Here is a 23217-nt window from a genome sequence, read left to right on the forward strand (position 1 = left end):
TTTTTATACATTACATATACATTAATTTTTTCAACATTTCCGATTAAATATCAATATATTATGTATATATGTTATTCAGTGTATATAAATGTTATTCAGTGATATAACTTTAAAATATATTAATATAATGTAATTATTTCTTAAAAATGTAGTATGATTAATTTTGTGTTTATATTTTGCTCATTCATTGATGTACATACATATATATGTACAACTATTTATATTTATTTACTCAGTCAATATACATGAGCTCAGTTACCGAACGAGCGTGATATGCTATATGTAAGGAAATTGAATAGCTTTTAATAGAAGACATATTGTATGTACTATTGTACACTTGAAAGAATAAAAGTAAAAATATAGTATAGTATTATGTATATACTAGCTAATAAATGTATATATTTATTAAATTGATTTCTATTATAATATATATATGTGTGTGTGCATGTGTATTACAAAAAATTCAATATTATTAAAAATTATTAATTTTCATTAATTTCAATAGAGGTTATAAATAACGAAATGATTATGATAAATAAAAAAAATAATCTTAAAGGTTTTAAGAGTAAGTATATAATTATTTTCTTCATAAGCAATCATAAGCAATATATTTATTTCTAAGTAAATTTCAATATGATTCTTTAATTTTTTAGCAATGTGGATTCGATTTAACGAAGAAACTACTGACAAACATCAATTATTTTTTAAAGAACATTCGATTAGAAATCAGGAACCAGAACATCCTAGAGGAAGGACATTATTTATGTTAAATATTCCTCCTTATGTTACATCTAAAAATTTAAAGAAAATATTTGGTGATTTGTGTGGAATTGTTTCTAATGTTTATTTTATAATTTCTAAGGGATTCAAAACAGCATATATAATTTTTGAAAATGAATCCGATCTAGAGAAAGCATTAGAAATTTCTGATGATTATATAATAACATTAAATGATGGGAATAATTACTGCTTAACAGGAATAAGAAGTAAGTTAAACGAATTATATATGGATTTCTCTAGATAAAATATTTTATTTATTTTAATTAATTATATAGAATGGTGTATTGAATATAATCATTCTGTATGCAATGAAAAAAAAATGAAAAAGGAAATTGAAACTTATATGCAAAATTATGATAAAAAAATTGCTGAGAAAATAATAAAAGAAAAAATTATGGAGGAAGAAGTACAAAATAATGATGGTTGGGTAACTGTAACAGGACGAAAGAAAAGAGGACAATTTGCACTTTCCAGAAAAGAATCTACAATTAATAAAGTACAACATAAAGAAGAACAAAAAAATAAGAAAAAACAGTTACTTAACTTTTATACTTTCCAAATTCGTGAGAGTAAAAAACAGAGTAAGTTTTATATCATATTAATTTTAATATATATGTATATAAGATTTTAATATTTAGAATATAATTAAACTTCTTTTTTTTTACAGATTTGGCAGAATTAAGAAAGAAATTTGAATTAGATAAAAAAAGATTACAAGATTTAAAATTAAAGAGAACATTTAAACCATTTTAACTTTTTATGTATAATATAAAATATATTTAATGATAGATATTTTTATAAAATAATATACATATCAATATTAATGATATAAACTTATGATTAAATAGATATTTATAACTTTGTTTACATTTATATTATGATATTGCATATTAAATTTAAATTTATTTACAATTCCATAATGAAAATAATAATAGAAATTATATTTATTAAGCAGCTTTGGATGCATAAGTCTGTAATGTCCATTCAATTAAAAAATGTTGATATGATAGAGGTTGTAACAAAGCCAATAACTCTTCTGTAAAAAAATATAAGTTAATTTTTAATTAAAAATTAATTTTATAATAAAGAATTATAATATGTACGTTTGTTTCCATAAATACAATTTGCAGACATAGCTGCACTAACAGCTTGAGCAAGGCGTTCCATAGCTAAATCATGTGAAGTAGAATGAGATTGTAAATTAGTTGTCAAAGTTCGAGTAGTAGCTGCAAAATGTTGTGCGGATATTGCATGTTTATTATTTCCACTATTTTTTAATCTTAATACTGAGTCCATAAGCAGTTGTTGAATTTTAGAATACAATTTTTTTTGTTCCTCTGAATATTCTGTATTTTCTATAGCATTTGAACGTACAGGTGATAAAATGCACCATCTAAAAAACGCAAAATTTAAAGTATAAATTTTTTATATTTAATTATGCAAAAAAATGGTTATTTGAATTACCTAAATAAACCTGCAATTGGTGTTATTGGTGTCATTGGAATTCCACCAGTTGGTAAAGCAGGATTATCCATCAAAGGAGTTAATAATAAGCTTGGGTTTTCATCTATCCATTCTCCTACCAATCTGAGCAGTTCCGTAGGTGGATCTTTGTCTTCATAAACTTCACCTATTGCCGTTAGTAAGTTGGCAGTGAAATGTGATGCAAGAACAGGAAGCTGCTTCAACTTGTCAATAGATTTTGGAGTAAGGACAAAATAGTCATTAAGTACATGCCTTGCTAATCCTACACTCTGTGATGAAGTAGATCCTAATTGTTGCATCCAAATTCCAGTTGCATTCAAGACTGCTTTATTTTGAGTTGCAATGGATAAAGATACTAAATTGCCTAAGATTTTATATCTGGGACTATCTGCAGGAAAAAGAGATAAAAAAACTGCATTGCGCACAGCAGCACTTCCTCCAGGACTTTGAAAAAAATCGCTTAGAACTTCTATTAATTGCAATTCTTGTATTGCTATTGTCAAATTACGTTTTTTTCGTCTTTCTATTTCTCCAAATACAAATTCCGATATTAAATCCAGTTGTAAATCCATTTGTTTCCCAGGTCTGCTGCATAATATCTCTACATAAAATAGCAATATAATAATAAAAAAGATGATAAAAATTATTAGACTTATAACCTAACCTATGTTAACTATTGTATTACCGATTTTGCATAATGCTTCTCTAGCGCAATAAGGAAAATCTAATTTACGTAAACTTTGTTTTATATCATTCCCTGCCATTAATGCATATATACTACTATAATATGTGCATACATTTAAAAGAAATTATTTTTCATTACACTTAACAAGTCAGATTATCAAAACATTGAATGTATTTATTAAAGCTATACTTCCGCATTTTCATGAATGCGACATGTTTTCTTTTATTAATGCATATTGATTGGTTCTTTTCATTCATTTGAATTTCTGTTATTAAATATCCAATAAACATGCAGTTAAATTTACATGTTATAAAGCGCGAAAAAGAAAAATTTATTATAAATGTATATATTGTTTGTATACTAAGTCCCATATAAATATATATGTTCGCAAATATCATAAGTTAGAAAAATCATAAATTTTTATTATATACACATACACATATATAATTACATATATAATTACTTTTACATATTTAAATATAATATAAATTTAATTATTATTTATATATTTAATATTTAATTATATTATATTTAATATATAATTTATAATAAAATTTATATAATTTATTATAAAATTTTTTAAGTTTTAAGTTGAATAATACTTTAAATAATATAATTTAAAATAACTTTTAATAATTTTAACTTTTTTAATGAATTATTTTTATATTTTAAAATATACATGATATTAAAAACAATAATTTTTTTAACTAAAAAATATAAAAAAAATATAAATAATTATAAAATAAAAAAAATTGAATTTATATTCATATATTTTTATAAAATATTTGAAAGATACTTGATATATATTTTATATAAATATTCTATTTTTATTTGTTTTAAATTTATATAAATAGTTTATTGAAATTTTATTTTATGATATATATTTTATACATTTTTTCAGAATTGCAATGAAATTTATATTTTCTTTCACTTTATATGTAGAGGATTGGACTTATTATATGTAGCGCCACCTTTGAGTAGGTTGCGAATCACATTGTTAGTCAAAACAATCGCCGAATTCAGGATCTATTTTTAGACAGCACGCACTAAGCTACAGTACTTTACTATTTTTCTTGTGCATCGAAAAAAAAGAAAAGATAGTTTTGGTGTTTTACTTATGTGTCTTTCAATTTCGGGAAAGTTCAACGCCCTCAGGATAATTGTGACAAGAGAGCGACCGGCCATGTTTATATCGTGGTGAATTTTAAGCTAGCGGCCCGTAATCTACAAGTAATATTCCACGTGTACTTGTTCAATACTCGTGTCGTGTACCGTACGTCCAGCACGGTGTCTAAGGCTTTTGCGAAATGGAATCTAGCGAAAGAGGTGAGGTATATGTGCATATAAATAAAATCATGACAATATTGAGCCTCTGACACAAATCGCGACCTGGGGGCAATGGCAGTGTCAGGGTCGAAACGGAACTAGTTCAGTGACCGCATTCGCGGTATTTGACCGCGATATTAGCGATGAATTTCTTTTTGGAGTTATCTTCTATTCATCTTGAACTCTTTACGATTATAACATTTGTCTTTGGAATAGCCTTCCTGTGAAAATTACTCTTTCAGTCAAATCTATGTCATGTATCTGACTTTTGATCTTGACTGTACTTTTCTCTCTTGATTCAATTCTTACGCATATCATATAATATATAAAGATAGAAGTAATTTAAGATGGAAACATTACTTTTAATATTTATTGATAAATTTTTGGAATATTAATTTTTAAACGATCCTATATTTTTTGATAGTGTTCGATAAATAAAATTAAAAAATTTGAATATTAAAAATTTTTATGTCTAATCTAATCTTAATCTAATGTAATTTAGCTCAAATTCAACTAAAACTTAACCTAACAAAAAAATATAATCTAGAACTCTAATCTAAACTTAAATTCTCTTACAAATATAACATTGAGATTATTATTTTGTAAATGTATTCATTTGTAAGTCTAATGCAATTTTTGAAACAAAAATTATTTTTGAATTGCAAGTTTTTTTCATTTAAAACTGATATTTTTGAATATTATTTATCGAGAACTACCAGAAAAATATAAGAACCAATCCAAAATTTGTGTTATTTCTTTGAAGTTTAGTCTTTTTTTTATTTATAAATAATCGATTATTAGAAGGGATGTTGCTTATATTTTATGTTTTTTTAATATTTTTCTTTGAGATAGAAAAGAAAGTCAGATAGCTATATAGTCAGATAGCATTCAATATTACGCAATAATATAACATGTCTCTAACCTAGATAATCTCTCGTATGTATAGTGAATTGAAGCCGCTTGACAGAGACACGTGAGAATTATTATCTCTCGACTGAGTCCGGCATGTGTTGCAATGTGGCGACACCTGTCGACTATTTGTGCACGTCCTACCTCAAGCTAGTGCGAATTAACCCTCTTTGTTTTTGTTGCCCTTCAACCCTTTTATAGATGAATAGAGTAATGTAACGAAGTAAACTATTTTTCTATTTAATAATAATCAAGATTAAATCAAATTAATAAATCAAATTAATAATCGAATTAATAAATTAGATAAAATATTGTATCAAAAAAATAAATACTATATCAAAAAAATTAATTAAAAATTAATGTTTAGAGGAAAAGTTTGGAAAAAAATTCGATTAACTGTGCATCAACTGTAATTTGTTTTTTTCACATGTTTTTTATTTATTCTATTATTAATGTTTTGATAATAAACATTAATATTAAAAAATTATTAAATATAAAATTGATATATATTTTAATTATAATATTAAAATATATATTATAATTAATTTTATTTTATTTTGTATATGTTTTTTAAATTCAAATGAAAAATGTTATAAAATGCATTATTCAATTGAATATTAATAAAAGATATTATATATTTAAAGATATTATATTTTTAAAGATAAATTTATACATATATATGCTATTTGAATTATATTTAATTCAAAAATAATTTTTCATCGAAGTTTTTATCAATATCTTTTTATTTTATTGAACTTTAATAAAATTTTTTTAATAAAATTTTTGAAATGGATGATTAATAAAATATAATGATTGTAGAAGCACACACTGGATATTTTGAATGTTATTGGAGACATTATTTTTCTTTTTTTATCTATTCTTTTTTTTTTTATCCATTTTTTTATTTCTTTTTTTAAAATCCTTTTCTTTCGCTGTTAGACTCTTGTTATATAAATTCAAGGACAAACATGATTGCACTCTCTTTCTTTATCTTTCTTTTTGTTTCTTAGTTATTTCTTTCTACTTTATTTCTGTCCGTGCCGGTAACACCGCCTTCCTAACCTGTCTTCTGTTGTCTCTTCTTCTCTTTTCCTCTTTTTATTTTTCTAATATGCAATCTCGTATTTTTTCTTTTTTTTTCTTTTCTTATATATTCTTCTTCTTTTTTATTATATTGGATTGTATATGTTATGTATTCCTCTCTCATTGTGCTTTAATTTGCATTGCAATTGGATATTAATCTTTCTTGGAACATACTTTTAACATACTTAGTTGAATAATTTATATTAATTTTAGTTGAATAATTTGAAAAAAATGTATTCTAGTTGGTTTTTAAAGAGAGATCATGCTTTTTATTAGGATTATTAGGATTATTAGGATATTTAAGATTCTTTCTTGTTTAATTTTTGAAAAGATATACTTCAAGATCAATTGTGTAGTTTTACTTTATACACAAATAGAACATCCGTTCATTTCTAAGAAAAGATAAAAAAAATAAACACAAATGGACTTATACTATATATTTTATCCTTATGATTAAATAAAAATTATATAATTTTTTAGAGACTAGTTTTAAATAGAATTTTTTGCATTTCCGAATGCACAACTGAATAGTACTTCTGTTCAAATTTTATTCTATTAGAATGTTTATCTAGCTATGAATAGGAAAAACGAGAAAAGTATTTAAAATTACAATTCATATTCACCAATATTTTTTCATTTATACAATTTATTTTTATAATATATATCTAATTATTTCGCAAATTACCAATGAAATAAATTTTTTGATCTTATTTCATCGATATACTCAAATATTTATGGATTATAATATAAATGTTATTGAGTCGCGTAATATTGAACGCGAATCACAAGAATGGATAATCGATGACCTTGCATGAGATTATGCTCGTCCATCGGGTATCATACGATTTCGTCGTTCTCGGAAATAGAATTTCACGAATTCCCTCGTTAATGAGAATTACACGGTGAATTAGATACTGATTTTTTTAAGATTGTTGATGAATCTTAAATTAACGCTAAATCGATTTTTAATGTGAAATCTCCTTTTAAAAACTTTATTTCTCTAGAATTCCATGAAAAAAATTTTAAATCGTTCGACCAACGTTTTTCTTTCCCATTATCTTAGTCAATTTTCCATAAAAAATCAATTTTAAAATCATCATATTTTCCCGTGATTTAAAATATTTTTTGTATCTGTATGTTCATGAAAATAATCCTTGAAATTGTACGTTTTGAGGATGCGATACAATTGCCAGGATGTCCTGACCCGATACGGGGAATCGAGTTGGACTATCTAAACGGGCGAATGTGCATGTCCGCCCACACTTGAAGTTCTATCTTGTTAATTGGCATGGAAAACGTGTAATGGAATCCATAGTTAGCCGTAGTTATTACCGGTTCGAAATTAAATGCAACGGAGTATACGCTATCCTTGTAAATTGGCGAAGCTCAGGCTTTAGAAATTGACGCCTTCGTTTGAAACTGGTCGAAACAATGCCAGGATCGCGTTTCTGTACCAATTCAAATAATGACGTTTGCTGAATGACGAGTTTAACGCGATTGATCTGTTTTCAGAATGAATCCGTTTCAATAATAAATTTTTAATCTTTGCATCAATACTTGAGTAATCTTCTGAAATAAATGTTCATTATTTAATCCTTCAGGCTTCGAAAGGAGGAAATTGAATCTCTTATAATTATTCTTCGATAATTGTTTTTATTTGACTATTTTAATGAAATGGAATGGAATTAACGATCTAACGTGTTACATTTTCTTAATTATTTTAATTTAGAAAAGAAATCATTTTCTTAAATATTAAATATATTAAAATTTGAAATCATTTGAACAAACCATTCATCGTTTCTTTATACTCAACGATGAACAACATTTAAAAAAAAAAATCTAAAAATTTTTTTTACTTCTCGGTGTAAGGTAAGAGACCTGTTTGCTCTTCGATACAGATGATAAGATTATCCCGCGATGAAGTCACGGTACAAATAAAGATAGGTCGTTATTGAAAAAAATGAGAAAGAAATGAAAAGAGAAAAATAAAAGAAAGTTAAAAAAAAATGAAAAAGAAAATATAATTGCGGCGATACGTTTAACAAATTGCTCAAGATCGAGACGATGTTTCAACAATTGAAGAAAGGAACTTCCAGATAGATGGAGCCATAGTCGATAGTCTTGATCACTCGTTTCGCGCGAATTATACGCTTGTCTCATTTTTGATAAATATGCACAAGTTCGTCTCTCTCTTTTTCTCTCCTATTTCGAAATATAAATAGACGGGTGCGAAGAGTTTATTGATCGCGATGCATTCAAGGTTTTGTAACGATAGTGCGCGATTATGTAAGCTATGCGTGCAATTATTGCGTTGTGGTTCAAATGTTTCTTGGGGATAAGTGTCTGTATTCGATAAAATGATAAATTCAGCATAAAAAACTATTTCTTCTTAAGAATTTTCATCTTTATAATTATCCTCTTAAGGATTTTTCTAGATAGAAGGATTTTTGATCGTTTTTTTTTTTTTTTTTTCTAAATTTTTGTTTAACTTTAAAGATATATTATTAATTTGATTATTTGAGATTAAAGAAAAATAGTGATTGTAGAATTATTGCGTGTTAGATGTGAGAATCGGAATTTTTAATTGTATGAATAAAGAATTATGAATAGATATTTGCAGGAATCATTCATCTGCTAGTTTCAAATTGTCATATTGTAATTTTATGTAATTATTATATCTTTCTGTATAATCAATATATGACTTATTATTTATATAATAATGATAAGTAATTATTTCTTATTTAACAACAACGCTGTTGAGAAGATATTTATATGCATAATTACGTTCTATCTTAAATAATTCTAATTATTTTTTAATTGTTATGCGTTCATCTAGTGAAATTTATGTTTCTAATGTAAAAAAAATGTTCGTCATTCTAGTATTTTTCCATAGCTTGAATCAAGTTCTACAGTTCGCGTGAATTGACCATTTCAATCATTCATGTTTAAAGCCCAAGTTGCCGCGAATTCGTGGAAAACTCCCCAGTTTGACTTCGATCTTATACACGATATTAAATTACTTCGTTCGAAACCGATTTTCTTTCCTTTTTTTCTCGAAATTTATCGGGATTGAGTTTTTTTCATTTTTATTTTGTTATGTACATATCAATCTTCGATACATGTTCTTATAATTAGGCCAAGTGGGTATCTTGTTTCGATAAAGTAGTTTTACGTGATACGTTAAACTTAATAAAAGATCTAATGATAAATAGTAAAGTTGTTATAATAAAACGATACTTCATTATTTCATTAATCTTCTTTGAAAAATAATAAATAATTCTTTGAAAAATTCGTTTGATTTAAGAACGATAGATAAAAATATAAATTAAATGTAATATTTAATAAGAAAAAAAAATAATAAAAATAAAAAAACGAAGAAAAAGAATCGATTCGTTTGCATAAGTGTGAATATTTTCATCGTTTCTTATTCATCCATTTTAATTACTTTAAATTATCGAATGAAATATTACTAAAATATCGAAAAAAAAGAAGAAGTTTACAATTATTGGTTATAATGAAAGGACTTCGAAACTTTCGTGAATTTTTATATTTTTTACGCTTCCAACCTTTCGAGGTTACATTCAATTCGTTTTTCAACAAAAACAGAGATAATCTTCGATATAAATTAAATCACGAAAGGAAAAAAAAAAAAAAAAACTTGGCCTTTCAACTGTCCTTGCGTAGAAATTTTCAAATTTCAATGAAACTCAACTTGTTTTTTTTTTTTTTTTTACTTTGCGCGTTACATCACCGTTGCAATTTTTATCGGTGTATATGGTCAACCAGTATCGCTTTTGCGATAAATTTCATCGTTTCTTGCTCTCATTTCGCGCGGGAACATGACCTGTGTAGCCATTAAAGTCGCCGGAACTAATAGCCGTTGCATACATTTCTTAAGGGGCTTCGTTTTAAAAAGCACAGTCGGTGTAAAGCAATTTATAACTTCCAAACGCGTGAATACATTCCCTGCCGGAGGAACTTATATTGGGAAATGAATATCCAAAAGGGGAAATACGAATTGAAAGTGCATTATAGTTAGAACGAGATCGTTCGTGTGATTCGTATTTTATGATTGCTCAAAATACGAACAATTATTTAATTTCGTCATTTTAAATATTTCTTTAAAATATATTGTTTTGGAAAAAATTTCTGGAAAGGAATAGAAATATTTTTATGTAATTTGATTTAAAAAATTTTATTCAATTATAATTAAGTTTTTTTTTATTAAATATTATTATTTCTTTTTTATTAATTTTCATAGAATAACAAAATCAAACTTTTTTTTTTTTTAATAATAACTTTATGTTAATAATAACTTAATCATTATAATTAAGTTACGTTGTGCACGATAGTATTTAAGCGATGATTTGTCTAAAATGGTATTTCTACCTTAAATTATAAGAGTTGAGCTGATAATTGGCATTAATTAATAATAATAAATCAATAAAATCAAAGTTTATTTATATATTTATTCATTGAAATTTGAAATTTGTCCGATTTTTGTCAAATTTTTTCCTTGATAGTCGCATTGGTTTATATTCATGACCAACTCAACGCCTCGATATATGTATCAAATCGAATAAAAGAAGAAAAAAGACATTTTAAAGTATATATAACGATAAAACGACTTATTACGCGACAGTTCGACGATAAGACTATTCTATATGACACAATTGTTTTTAACGGAAATTTTTTATCTGAATTTCTGTCTTTTTCTTTCATAATCTCTTATTTTCAATTTTTATTATTCATTTTCCGTGATTGTCGATCAATGGTAATGTAACTATTAGAGATTTAATCTTTTAAGAATAATTAAGTCATGGAAAATTTTTTTATACTTTATGAATAAGACTTATTCGATGAAAAATTCATAGAAGAATATTAGAATTTTTTTTTTAAATAACTTTTAGAGTTTTATATATATCATTATTAGAAAAAATAAAAATATAATTAGATTTTAAGAAGGAGGATTTCATTTTTGAATGTTCTATTTTTATGGTAACAATTTTCTGAATTGAAGTATTGTTCGATCTTCCAAAGTATTTATCGAATTATATTTATATATTTATATATTATATTTAGCCAAGTCGTTGAATATACATTCCAAAAATGCATGATTTTATAACATCGAATAAAATAGACGAATTATGCGATAATATGATTTCTTGAGATATTTCAAAAAGAAATATTTTCTCAAATGTTATATAATTTTTATATGATATTAAATATTTTACATAATATTTCTTATAAATAGCAATATAATACGAAAAACTATTTCTCCTCACTAATTTCAAAGAAATCCTAAATTTTCTTTTAATGCTATAAGAAATAATCACACTTTTTCTCAGTTACAATTCTAATTTCAATCTCACAATTCTTTTATACTTTTGTAATTTTAATTTTAACATTTGACATTTATCTCGATGTTGAAAATAATATTATATTTAATTATTTAGCCATAAACTAATTTGTTCTCGATAAAATTTAAGACTAATTTTATCGAGAATATGTCTATTTAAAAAATCAATGTAAAAAAATATACTCGGTTTCTATGGATTATTGAATGGAAAAAAGAAAAATTTGACCAGAAAAATCCAATCCAAAAGATTACTTCAATTAATATCAATGATAAATTCGTTTTCCTTTGTTTCATCGTAGAAAACATCGGTTATTTACGATCGAGCTGGTACGTGTTACTCGATGTGATCGAAAGTGGCGGTCGCGATAAAACTAGCGAGGGAACGGCTTCCCACAGAGCGGTGCAGAACTTTTACGTAACACACCGGCTAGACCAGGGTCGTCGTCGTCGACGTTGGCCGCTCGGTACACGTCGTGAGAAAAACACGTGGAGTGTGACTGACTCTTTCAAGTTTTTTCCTCCTTTTCTACCGTCCTCGCTATTTATATTTCCGCAAGGCTACGAGCGCGCATCTATATTTCGCTTCAACAGCGAAACGGTTTCTCGCGATGATTTATTAATCGAAACTATCGATAATTTTCCACTACTGACTTTTTCCCGGAGCAGATAGCATCTTGGAGACGCGTAGAGATCTAGAATCAAAATACATAATTTTTTAATTACCATTTTTTCAAAAATAACCTAACCTAAAAACCTAACCTCGAATGATAATCTCCATAATGTTAAAAATGTTAGCAAAATCTTGTCCATCCTACGTCGACCAATTTCACAACTATTATCCTTAAACGACAAGCTTTCCCTTGCTCCAAGCCAAAAACCTCGATATTCAAATACTCGAATCCTCGTTTCCCTATAACCCATATCTTCCATCTTTGAACCATCGAAACCAAGAAAACCACCATCTCTAAGTGATGGACATTTAAACAGGGGGAGGATCTCGAGTTGGTGGCGGCGGTGGTGGTCGGTCGCGTCGGGGCATCGATCGCGTCTGCTCCAGGGTGACGGGACGGTCCGGCGCCGGGGTGGCGTCGCGGTGGTGGGGAGAAAGTTGCACTCGGAGTGTAAGCGGACTCCCTATATGCAATTGGCTGGAAAGCGCGTCGCTGGAGGGGATGGCGGGGCGGAAAAGAGGGATCGGGCGAAAGGGAGAGCCGTGAGGTGAGCGAGGGAAGAGTGGAGGGGTCACGGAAGGGGAAGGCAAGTGCACACACAAAGTAGACATATAGGTCAATGTCGGGACACTCCCGTGCACTGTTTAGCACGACTCACCTAGTGACCTACTTGCCTCCTCCTTTTGCGTACTCTGACCAGGCTCCACTCCTAGCTTCCCGGTCTCTCACGGTTCCAGACATCGAGACACAGGTGTTACACGCTATAGCTTGAAATTATTCGGGACGTTTGCCTATTTTTGCCGTTATTTATCGTTATTTATATCAGGATTGATGTATCGGAAACCGATGTTTTAACGATGGGGTATTTTCGTTTCAGATTATGGTACTTTTTTTTGTTAATTTTGCATTATTGATGTTTTGATCGAAGGATGAAATATATATATATATTTTTTTTTGTTGGGAATGTTTCTCTCCTTTCATTGAGATAATTTTTTTTTAAATTATGAAAAATGTTCTTAACGTCATTTTATGTACGATCTTTCTTTTTGTAAAATATTTGTTAATCTAATCTCATTTCTTTATCTTGATTTTTTTTTTCATTTCTTAATAATAGATTTATTTTGTTAGAATTTTTCTTTCTCAATAATCAGCGAATTATTAAATTATTAATTTAAATTATTCAATTATGAAAAAATTAGTTAATGGTATATTTTTTTACTGTAAAATAAATTATAGTCTGTTTTAATAGATACTTTGAATCGTATAACGTATATCTGTAAATGTATTCTACCTTAGAATACGAGAATATCCTTGCAATTTTCACGCACGTGTAATCCTTCTATTATTTAAATTGACCTATTTTTCTGATTCTTCATGCCAGCCAACAAATTTTCTTCGTTATCGTTTCTTGATTTAGGTTGCTCTTAGATTATTATTCTATTTATTGTATTAATTTCTATTTTTTTCAACAAAAATCGATATTTTTTTCTTTTTGGATCTTACGCGTGTTTCAATCTCTGCACATTCATGGTACGTAATTTTCGTGAAAAATGATGTGTAAAAAATATATATATATATATATATTTTTATTACACGTGCCCATTATATTTTTATTACACGTGCACATTTGATTGACCTATATTTGCTTTCAGCTTTTATTGTCCTCCTGGTTTCAGTGGCACGCATTGTTGTTCTATTTTATGCGTTTCCCTCGACAGCATGCGAAACGATATCGCGTTCTATAAATTTTTTTCGTTTGTTTAAACGTCATATATAATTCAAGGATATAATAATTAAAATTCTCGTGAAACTTCTAAATTTTTTTCGTTACTTTAATTATCCTAAAACATTTATCTATGTAAAAAATAATTCTCTTAATTTTTTACTTTTGTTCGTTCGTTTAATTATATCGAATTATCTATACTTATATCGAAGAAATATTCTATTCGTATTCTTGCATTCAATAAATTTCCAAATTAAACAATTTTTGCAACTTATTTATAAATCAATCGATTGAAAAGATTATATAATTATATAATTAAAATAAATTAAAAAAAGGATAATTAAAAAAAAAATCATTCAAAATTAATCCTTCGTAATAATTGAGAAACATAATTTACATAAGTGTTGGATTCACCTTCCATTTCAATCACAATTCTCTACCTACCCTGTTCTATTCCCTCTTTTCACGAGGACGGTTTCATGCGTTTCCTTGGGAAATCCGCACTTGACCCAATTTTCGATAGCCTCGTTCGATAGCCGATGGTCCCGCCAAGTTTTCCACGGAAGCTACGGTGGGGTTGGGTTGGAAATGTTGGACGCACGAATCGCGTTTCAGCGTGAAATTGCACCGGGAACCTTGACATTCCCGCGAGATCGGCAAATGGAACCTCGTCACGTAAACCCGCGCTTCCGATGGGACCGTGTAACAGGAAATCACCAACGAAGCTTCAACGAGCAATGTGATAGCAAAGTTTCTCGTTTGCTGCACGGAGATGATCCTAGGAATTGCTCTGGAAGCGTAACAAGTTGACGAAGTCGTTTTAGAACTCGTCGTTTGGTCGTTGGATGATTATAAGATGAAGAAATAATCTAAAATAAGTAATAACGGATGTAACGTGAAGAAATATATAAATTATGATAAACTAATCGAGTTTGTCTTTCTGATTTAACTTTTTAAATTTTAATGGTACTTTTTTTTTAATATCATTTAAATAAAATATTGTTACGAATTAAAAAAAAAAAAATATTTCTGTATATCTCTAATTATTCATCTTTTTTTCTGTTGCAGGTGAGTTGAGAAGTTTTTTGAGCACGAATAGAATAGCAATGCTTTGCTGCGTAAGTAATTATTAATTAAACTAAATATGCGAATATAAGTCGAAGAAAATAGACACGATTTAATGATTTTAACATCTTTTAAAATTTTCATTAGAGTCGACTTGTTTATTTTTTTTTTAAATTTTCTCGTCGATGAGAATAAAATCTATCAAGTTAATAATAAAAGAAATAGATATTTCAGCAAAAATAGACGGTGAATGGGCTCAAAAGGTAGTATATTATTATTTTTATATACCATCTTGCTCAACATAAGAACAAACAATAATTCGCTTTCCGTTAAGCACTTTCTTCGGTTGATTGGCTTACGAGAGTGGAGTCTTAATACGGTTATCCTTAACTTGGTCAAGGTTTATCTCATCGTCCGAAGGGAATATACCTGGCGATATTAAAAAAAAAAAAAAAAAAAAAAATAAAAAGAAGAAGCAATCAAGCTTTTTTCTATCGACCAGTATTTTTACTGCCGTTCTTCCAGGATTTTATCTTTCATAAAAATATCCAATCGATTACATTTCCACATTTACAATTAATTTTGAAAAATTATATTTATATAACGTCGTATTTGAATCTGATATACGTGCCACAAGATACAAGAACAAGTTGTACGTTTATTAGGCAGGGCAAGGATTCCAATAATTTCAAACAATTATTCGCGATGGACAGTGAAAAGCATGCACTGATGCAAGAAGAAGCTTGCATCCGTCACACAATGAATACGCTAAATCGGCCATAACTCAACAGGAATTGACTCGAGAACAGTTTTATTGACGCTTCCTCGTTCGCTTTGATAAGCGCCCTGCCATATGCCAAATGTTCGTGAACGCTCTTTTTGTTAAGTACGCTATCCACTTCCGGTGTCTTAAAAATTGGCCTATCTCGTTCGCCCGAATACGTGAAATATTAGATAAGTTCCCAAACTATTCCAATATAAATAATCCAATATAAGCGTGTTAATTATTCCTATTAAAAAACTGATTTGATCGATATTGATCTCGATCGTGAAATTTATTTATATTTATTTCGATTTTCAATCTTCTCACCTCTTTCATTCACCTTTTCGATAAAGAGAATTCAAAGCTCTCGTTGTTCCATATCATGACACGAATTCTATTACTCCATAAGTGCTCGATTTGGATCCCAATTTTCGGGCATTTATCCAACGTTTACCGTACACAATTTCTGGATCGGTCTCAACCGGGTGAACGAACTATTTATACGAATCGTCTATGAACACGAACGAGTGTCGTTTCTTGGTCGACACGAGCGAAGAGAGAATTTCAGGAGCGTGTGGTTGATTCTTCCGTCGCAATGCGGTGGCCACGTACGTTGTCCTTGACTATTCTATCTCTCTTTCTGCATAACTCTCTCCGTCTCTCTGTCTTTCTGGCAACTTGTTTCTAATCCCTTCCACCCACACCTGATTGATCATCCTTCCTCTCGTTCCTCATGAACGAGCATTATTTATAGCTAGATTGTATAGTGTATAAGTGAATAGTACACAAGCCTCGTGTGTGACCGATGCACGCTCGAGACCAAACATTGACCGGTTTTTAATGGATCGTTTTTGATGGATGAAACTTTTGGAGTGATGATAATTGGCTGGAAGTTCAGAGGTGTTAAAGCGTTTCGTTCTGAGGGTTTTTTATATAATGTATCGAGAGTAGACGTGAATCGTGATTTTAATATTGGAAATTTTCGTATAAAATTTTTGTTGAAGTTAATAAAAGTAATAAAGTTATTATAGTATTTTATAATTTATTAAAATTCTTTTTTTTTATGCGAAATAAGGAAAATATTTAAAGCGCTTTTTGATTTAACAATTTGATCTAATGCCAATGTAAAATACGTCAAATGAAATGACGTAAGATCATAGGAATCCCATACAATTTCATAATACAATCGTAATCGCAGCATTCCAATTGTTAATTCGAGAACAAACGGAAACGCACGAAGCTTTCAAAGTGGAATCGCTACTCCATTACGAAATCTCTTTTCCTAGTAGATAGAATTCAATTTTATCTTATTTTCGATTTAAACGAATTCTCTACATATTTTAGATTCTCTTAATATTCACGTTATAAACTTCTCGAATCTCGAATAACTTCTCGAATGAGAAATCTTAAAATCATTTATATCGATTGCCAATCATTCTATTTATATTCCCGATTACTATTATTCAAAGTGATTTCTTCTTTCGAGAAAATTTTTACAAAGATCCCATCAGAAATTTACGAAAATAAAAGAAATTAATTACAGAAGTCAATTTATAATTCGATCTCTCTCAAAATAAATATTCCTTCACTTGTTCGAGACTCTTTGGCGACACAAGACGAATTCACAATAGCCAATTTACCACTAGGATTGTTGACCGGTTGTGGCGTGTTCAGGTGTTAAAAGTTTTCAAATGTTCTTTCGACATCCCTTCGGTGATTTTTTTTTTTATTTCGGATGTGTGTCCAGTCTTCACTAGGGATATTCTTTTTTTTTTTCCAGAAGAACGACATCCAACGGTGTTGCCTCACCGCTTATTAAGTTTCAAAGAACGATTAACCCCGAAAAATTGCGAGCTTTCATGGGTGAACAATGCCGGGGTTGATTGGTATTCGCTTTAGAATTAGAACCCGAATTTTTGCATTGTGCAACCGTACCAACAGCTGCACCGCCGTTGCTTTCTTCTGCATCAGACTTTTTTTTTTTTCCTCTCTTCTTTCTCTCGATTCTTTTTTTCTTCTCTTTTTCTTTTTTCTTCTATCTCGCTTCAATTTCCTTCGCATTCAAATTATGCTTCCGTCGTGTCATAATCGAATGAGCACGTTAAACGTTCCTCCATTCGTGACGTTTTTTTGATAATGCTAGTGGTTCTCGAATTGCAACCCATCGTTCGTATTGCAATTTTGATTCACGATTGTTTGAACATTGTTTTAGAGCGAAATTAATATTGTAGAAATTTAAATTAAATTTAGATTAATTTAGAGGCGAAATTTCTTTCTAGATAAGAAGATGAATTAATTTCGTTGATTTTTCTCGCGTGTTTGGCAACCTTTCCAGGGTCCAAAGGACCATACAGTATCCCTGACGACCAAACGAGGGAGAAACCAGTTTCGACGAAGAATGTAAACGGAATATTGGCGAGTCCTGTTAACCTTTTCTCGTTCTATTCACCTGTTCGCAAAAACAAGCAAGGATATTATTGCTTTTATATCGTAGTGTATCAAAGTACTTTTCTTTATTCGGTATTATTCGTAAAAATTTTCCATCGATAATTAAAATATTAGCACATGGAATAGAAAATAACATAAATCGTGGAAACTGTAAAGTAACTCATTAAAAAAGCCATTATTTTATTAAAGTTAACAACCTCTGCTTTAATAAGTAATAAGTAATAGAATCGTTCTTTGAAACATATTTTATCGATTCCAGTCGAGAAGTATCGTAAACAACTATTTTTAAAATATAAAAAATTGAAGAAACCACTCATAAAGAATATGCGGTGGCGCGTGTTGCACAACCGTGGTGGATGCACGAAACGCGCCATAAAACATGCGCGAAGTCGCAGAATGGAACGGGAGAAGACTGAACCATCGCTCGGGGATTCGTTTCCTCGATTTTCTCCGTGACGAGCGCATAATAAACTTTAAAGCTGGCAAGACGACTCAAATGCATCGGCAGAAAGTGTGCACGAGTCCCGCGATAGCGAGTAGGTGGCTAACCTTGACGACCACTTACACGATCGACGCTCTTGCACGTGCTTATACACACATGCATATATATACAAGCGCGCACAAGTTGCAGCAACGACGCAGCACGCGACGCTATCGGTATACATGTATATATATGTACGCGATACTCGACCACTTATATATGTATACGGTTGATTACCGTGAGTTTACATAGGGTGTCGGTTGACTGGTATATGGGCCAAACAGTTTCGAGAAGAATGCAAAAAAAAAAAAAAAAAAAAAAAAGAAAAGGAAAAAAGACTCGTCTTCGATCGAACTTCCTTCAAAAAAAGCGAGCTTAGTTGTTGTGAGGATAAAGAAACGGGTGTGTCTAGTATGTTGAGACGAATTGAAAAAGTATTGGAACAGGTGCGGCAGACTACTCGTGGACGTGTTCCGTTCCACGAAAGGCCGCTGCAAGGATATTTTTTTCTTTCGAACAGTATATGGTTAACAAAGAAAACGGAGACTGCCAATATAAACAAGTTAAAAAGAGAGCGAATCTTGTTATCGGTAGACGAGAATGTCAATTTTTCGCGTGAAATTGATATTGTTTGCGTTATTGGTCACGTATTTGTGTGCTTCGTGCACTGCTATTGGCCTGTCGTGAACAAGTTTTATCGACATGAGATATATAAAAGGGAAACGATCGTTCGTGACCGTCCCGCTTATCTCCATCAGCAATCTGGCTGGTGTTGTTAATTTAAACGTGGTATCGAACGTGCCATGCCGATAGAGAACCACCGGCTGATCGTTAATTATAATCGTTTCGATGCGATTCCTTGGTATGTACTGATTCGCGCTTGTTTCATCGGCGTGCTGCTAAAAATAACCTCTCGCGGCACAGCGACTCCTCTTTGAAATGTGTTTTAAAACACGTCTTTACGAAAACGTAAAGCGTATCTGATTCAGCATCTAGTTACAGGCATAACGTAAATCTTCGTTAGAGGTTCCTAGTCACAGGCTTATTTCCCTTATCAGATTCGTTGTTACATGTCGGTATCGGAGGTGTATATTTCGGTCACCTGGTAGAAATCTCATGCAAGGCTCGTCGCGCACGCTCGACATTGCAAACGCTCCCTTCCCCTTTGCTTTCGACGATTTCCCCCACTGTTGTGCCATTGGACGAGCCAGCTCGTGACGGCGGAGAGTGAGGAAGAGGGGAGGTCGATTCTCCCGTTTCGGCCGTGCACTAGAACTTGACTCCTAAGCTCGACAGTGACGGCGCAAGCTCTATCTGCGTCTTTCTGTCCCTTTTCTTCTCCTTTTTGCTCTTATTCGTGTTCATCGTTCTTTCCTCTCTCGTTCTAACATCTCCTCCCTCTCCCCACCACAGTCGCATCGCATCAAACTCGCTTGGAGACCTCGAGCGGTAAGGTTACATTTCTATCATCAAGTATTACACATTTTTATTATCGATTATGTATCGTCGCATAGACCACGTTGATCGCATTCGTTTTACATAAATTGAACGGATAGAATGAAAAGTTCGAGGATCCTTTTCGGTATACGGTTTTTGTCGTTCCTTTCTTCTGCGAATGAATCGCTGACCTATATTTTGTAATTGTCGATAAGATGATTGAAGATATTATATGCAAAAAATTATTTTCAATGATATGATTAGAAATTACTCGAATTATACACATGTTCGATTAGAAATTATAATCGTTTTGTAATTAGAAATCATCTCGTTTCACGTTCACATTCCTATGAAGAAAAGTGCAAGTAGAGACGGAACGTTACTTGTCAGGCGTGACTCGCTTGTACTCCTTCCTTCTTCAGCATCCTCCCTTCCTCATCCCGCAGCCTGCCACCACCTTTTCGTCCTCTATCGCCTTCTCCTCGTCCTTCACCTCCTCTTGATCCTCTATCGTCCCTCTCTTGCCTCTCTTGTGGCTCTCCCTCCTTCTGAACCCTTCCTCCATCCTCCCTGTCCCCACCTCGCTTGCCTGCCGGCTGCACGCTCACATGCAACGAGCCAGACCGGCCGGCTGGCACTCAGTTGCCTTTAGCGCCGTGCATCTCCGAGTCAGTCAGTCAGTCAGTCAGTCATTGAGTCAGTCAGTCGGTGAGTCGGATCGACACGCGCGAAGAGATATCGTTTATTGTAACTATGTACATTCTTTCGTCATTCTCCTTCTTTCTCCTTTTCTCGTTGTGTTCTTTCTCATTCTATCTTGCGAAATTTATTCGCATCGCGGGTCATTCGGTCGTGTTGAGTGTTGGCCGCGTGCTTCTCTATTCGCGGCACGTGTGCAACGCTTCTGGATGTGGAGAAAAATGTGCGCTTGTCGCGCGCATTGTCTCTATATGATTCGTTGGGTCGAGTCTCGGACCGAGTCCGACTTATTTATTTCCAGGAAGTTCGAAGCATATCACGCGGCATATGTGTAGTATGATACGATGGAAAAAGTAAATCGAACGGGAGATAGGAAATTTCCATTCATTGCAAAGAAGGTGTAACAATTGTGTTCGTTTTCTCCGTGAAAAATTCGTATTGTGAAGTTTGTGATCGCGTTTTTTGTGAAACGCGCTAGTCTTCTCGTCGCGCTATTCTTCCGAACAAGCGATGCAGTGATCAAATTTGAATAGTATTCTGTTCACGCGCGCTATGGCGAAAGGATTGCTTTTGGAATTCCAAATGTTGGGAAGAGAACGAATCATCGTTATGTTCTTTTCCCAGTGGAAAATTTGACTGTGTGTCTGTATATAAAGGAGTGCAACAGTGAAGTTTAATTCGCGAGAACGAAAAAATTCGTTTGTTTTTTTTTCGATACGCGATTAAAATTAAAATGTGACAATCAAATAAGAAATTTATTGTATATCTAATATACGTAAATAGCTATGTCTAATTCTTCATTTCATTTATGATATACGAAAAAATGTAATGTTTCTATTAGAGCGTGTCATTGCGGCCTAGTTGTATTCGTTTCTTTTTGCAGCAACAATATAAAGCGACCTTCGAGAATTCGTAAAAAAGGTATGTTGTGTATGTCGTGTTTGTGATTCTTCTCCGCAGATAGTTGTCATTTTAAAATATGTTGATAAAAAGTGACCTCGGATATACGAAGAACGGTCGTGAGAATAAATTTTTTTCTATTTGATTTGTTGATGGTTGTGTCCACAGTTCCATGCTAATATCTATCGATGGATATTGTGGTTGGTGGTTAATTTAAATAGATAATATTTTCCGAGTTTTTTCCGCGCAAGATATTTTTCATCATTCAGTTTTCATAGAATAATTTCAATCCAAAATGAAGTTTATTATATGACGTTACGGATGTTTTGCATTTTCTTTTCAGTGCCAAAGATCGAACGTCCAATGCTAAAAATGTCTCTAAAAGATGCCACATTATCGATCGCGCAAAGTATATTGTCGTAGTGTGTCGTAATTAAACGTGACTTTTGTAGTGATATGTTACGACTATTATGTCCGTCGGAACGCACGTGCCAAACAAACGATCTTTGGCCACAATCGTTCGAAATTCGGCGAATTTTTTGATCGTTTTAAGCGTGTTATAAAAAATTCACGGTATGACGTATTTTGCCTCTATTGATATATTTGTTGAATTATCGAACTACATTCCTTGTATTTCATACTGTTTCCATTCTATTCTGTCAAAACGCTATCAGCGTGTTCAGAAACATGCGTGGTGCATAATAAATTTTTTTTTATGTGAAACGTGCTTTATATCGTCAAAGATAGGAGACAGGTTATGAAACGAAATTTCAACAAACTTATTATGTTTGCATATTTATTCATGGGTGCATTGGCTGGTGTATTCGTGAATCATCGTCCCCTAACTGTGAAAGTGCGCAGTTTAAGCTTACCCTTCTCCCTCTCTTGAATCTTCTACGCAGTATTAAGGTCTTGGTTGATCTGCACTGTGACTACACCATTGCAGCGGACAACTTTTTGCCAGTGTTCAAATACAGTGCACGCATTAAGTTCCTGTTCCGTCGTCTCTTGTAAACAAGTTTATGTGCACCTTTCGTTTACAAATGTAGATTTCACATATGTAAGTTTGTAGTTCCGATGTGTGTATCGATCTTTCTTATCATTCGCTTTCTCTTGATTTATTTAATTTTCCTGATACTTGAAATATTTTTTCTTTATTTTTCTTATTTTCGCCAGTTTTTTCCAATATTTTTTTTTTTTTAAATCAAATGATATCTGAAATTATTTACAAAACGTATGTAAATATAATTTTATTTAATATTCGAAATATTAGAAGTACAAGTAGAAGTGTTTGGCGGCTTTACGAATCGCTAAATGATTTGCTAAATTCAGTCTACGTCGTGTCTGGTGATTCGACGAGGCCACTCGAAGAATAGCTTTTATGTCCAACACGTGAGAAATGG

At 31.1% G+C, this 23217-nt stretch overlaps 3 protein-coding genes across 9 annotated transcripts in view; 2 read left to right on the forward strand and 1 right to left on the reverse strand.

The window, feature by feature from the left end:
- Positions 1-505: 505 nt before the first annotated feature.
- On the forward strand, positions 506-1533 carry LOC122713362 (ribosomal RNA-processing protein 7 homolog A). The gene is made up of 4 exons (XM_043933727.1): positions 506-565; positions 654-986; positions 1056-1361; positions 1448-1533. Exons 1-4 carry the CDS (start codon positions 523-525, stop codon positions 1531-1533), a joined length of 768 nt encoding a protein of 255 aa, XP_043789662.1. The 5' UTR covers positions 506-522.
- Positions 1534-1613: 80 nt separating this feature from the next.
- On the reverse strand, positions 1614-3096 carry LOC122713342 (uncharacterized protein C7orf26 homolog). The gene is made up of 4 exons (XM_043933695.1): positions 2951-3096; positions 2245-2866; positions 1884-2173; positions 1614-1816 (listed from the first exon to the last, which is right to left on the reverse strand). The coding sequence occupies exons 1-4, from the start codon at positions 3027-3029 to the stop codon at positions 1728-1730; spliced, it is 1080 nt and encodes a 359-aa protein (XP_043789630.1). The 5' UTR covers positions 3030-3096; the 3' UTR covers positions 1614-1727.
- Positions 3097-3978: 882 nt separating this feature from the next.
- The window catches only part of LOC122713454 (retinoic acid receptor RXR), a 56550-nt gene continuing 37311 nt past the window's right edge, over positions 3979-23217 (forward strand). For 2 of the 7 annotated variants that reach the window (XM_043933921.1, XM_043933920.1), the window contains exon 1: positions 21013-21835. Coding sequence is in view for 1 of the 7 variants with exons in the window: in XM_043933922.1 (XP_043789857.1) it covers positions 4258-4276 (19 nt within the window). In the remaining 6 variants the exon portion in view is untranslated. Of the gene's footprint in view, positions 4277-20076; positions 20228-20834; positions 20963-21012; positions 21836-23217 lie in introns of those variants that run through there. The other 5 variants (XM_043933922.1, XM_043933916.1, XM_043933919.1 and 2 more) reach the window with 5 other exon arrangements.

Source organism: Apis laboriosa, unplaced genomic scaffold (genome assembly GCF_014066325.1).
Source record: "Apis laboriosa isolate Shangri-la unplaced genomic scaffold, ASM1406632v1 scaffold23_cov150, whole genome shotgun sequence".
NCBI lineage: Eukaryota > Metazoa > Arthropoda > Insecta > Hymenoptera > Apidae > Apis > Apis laboriosa.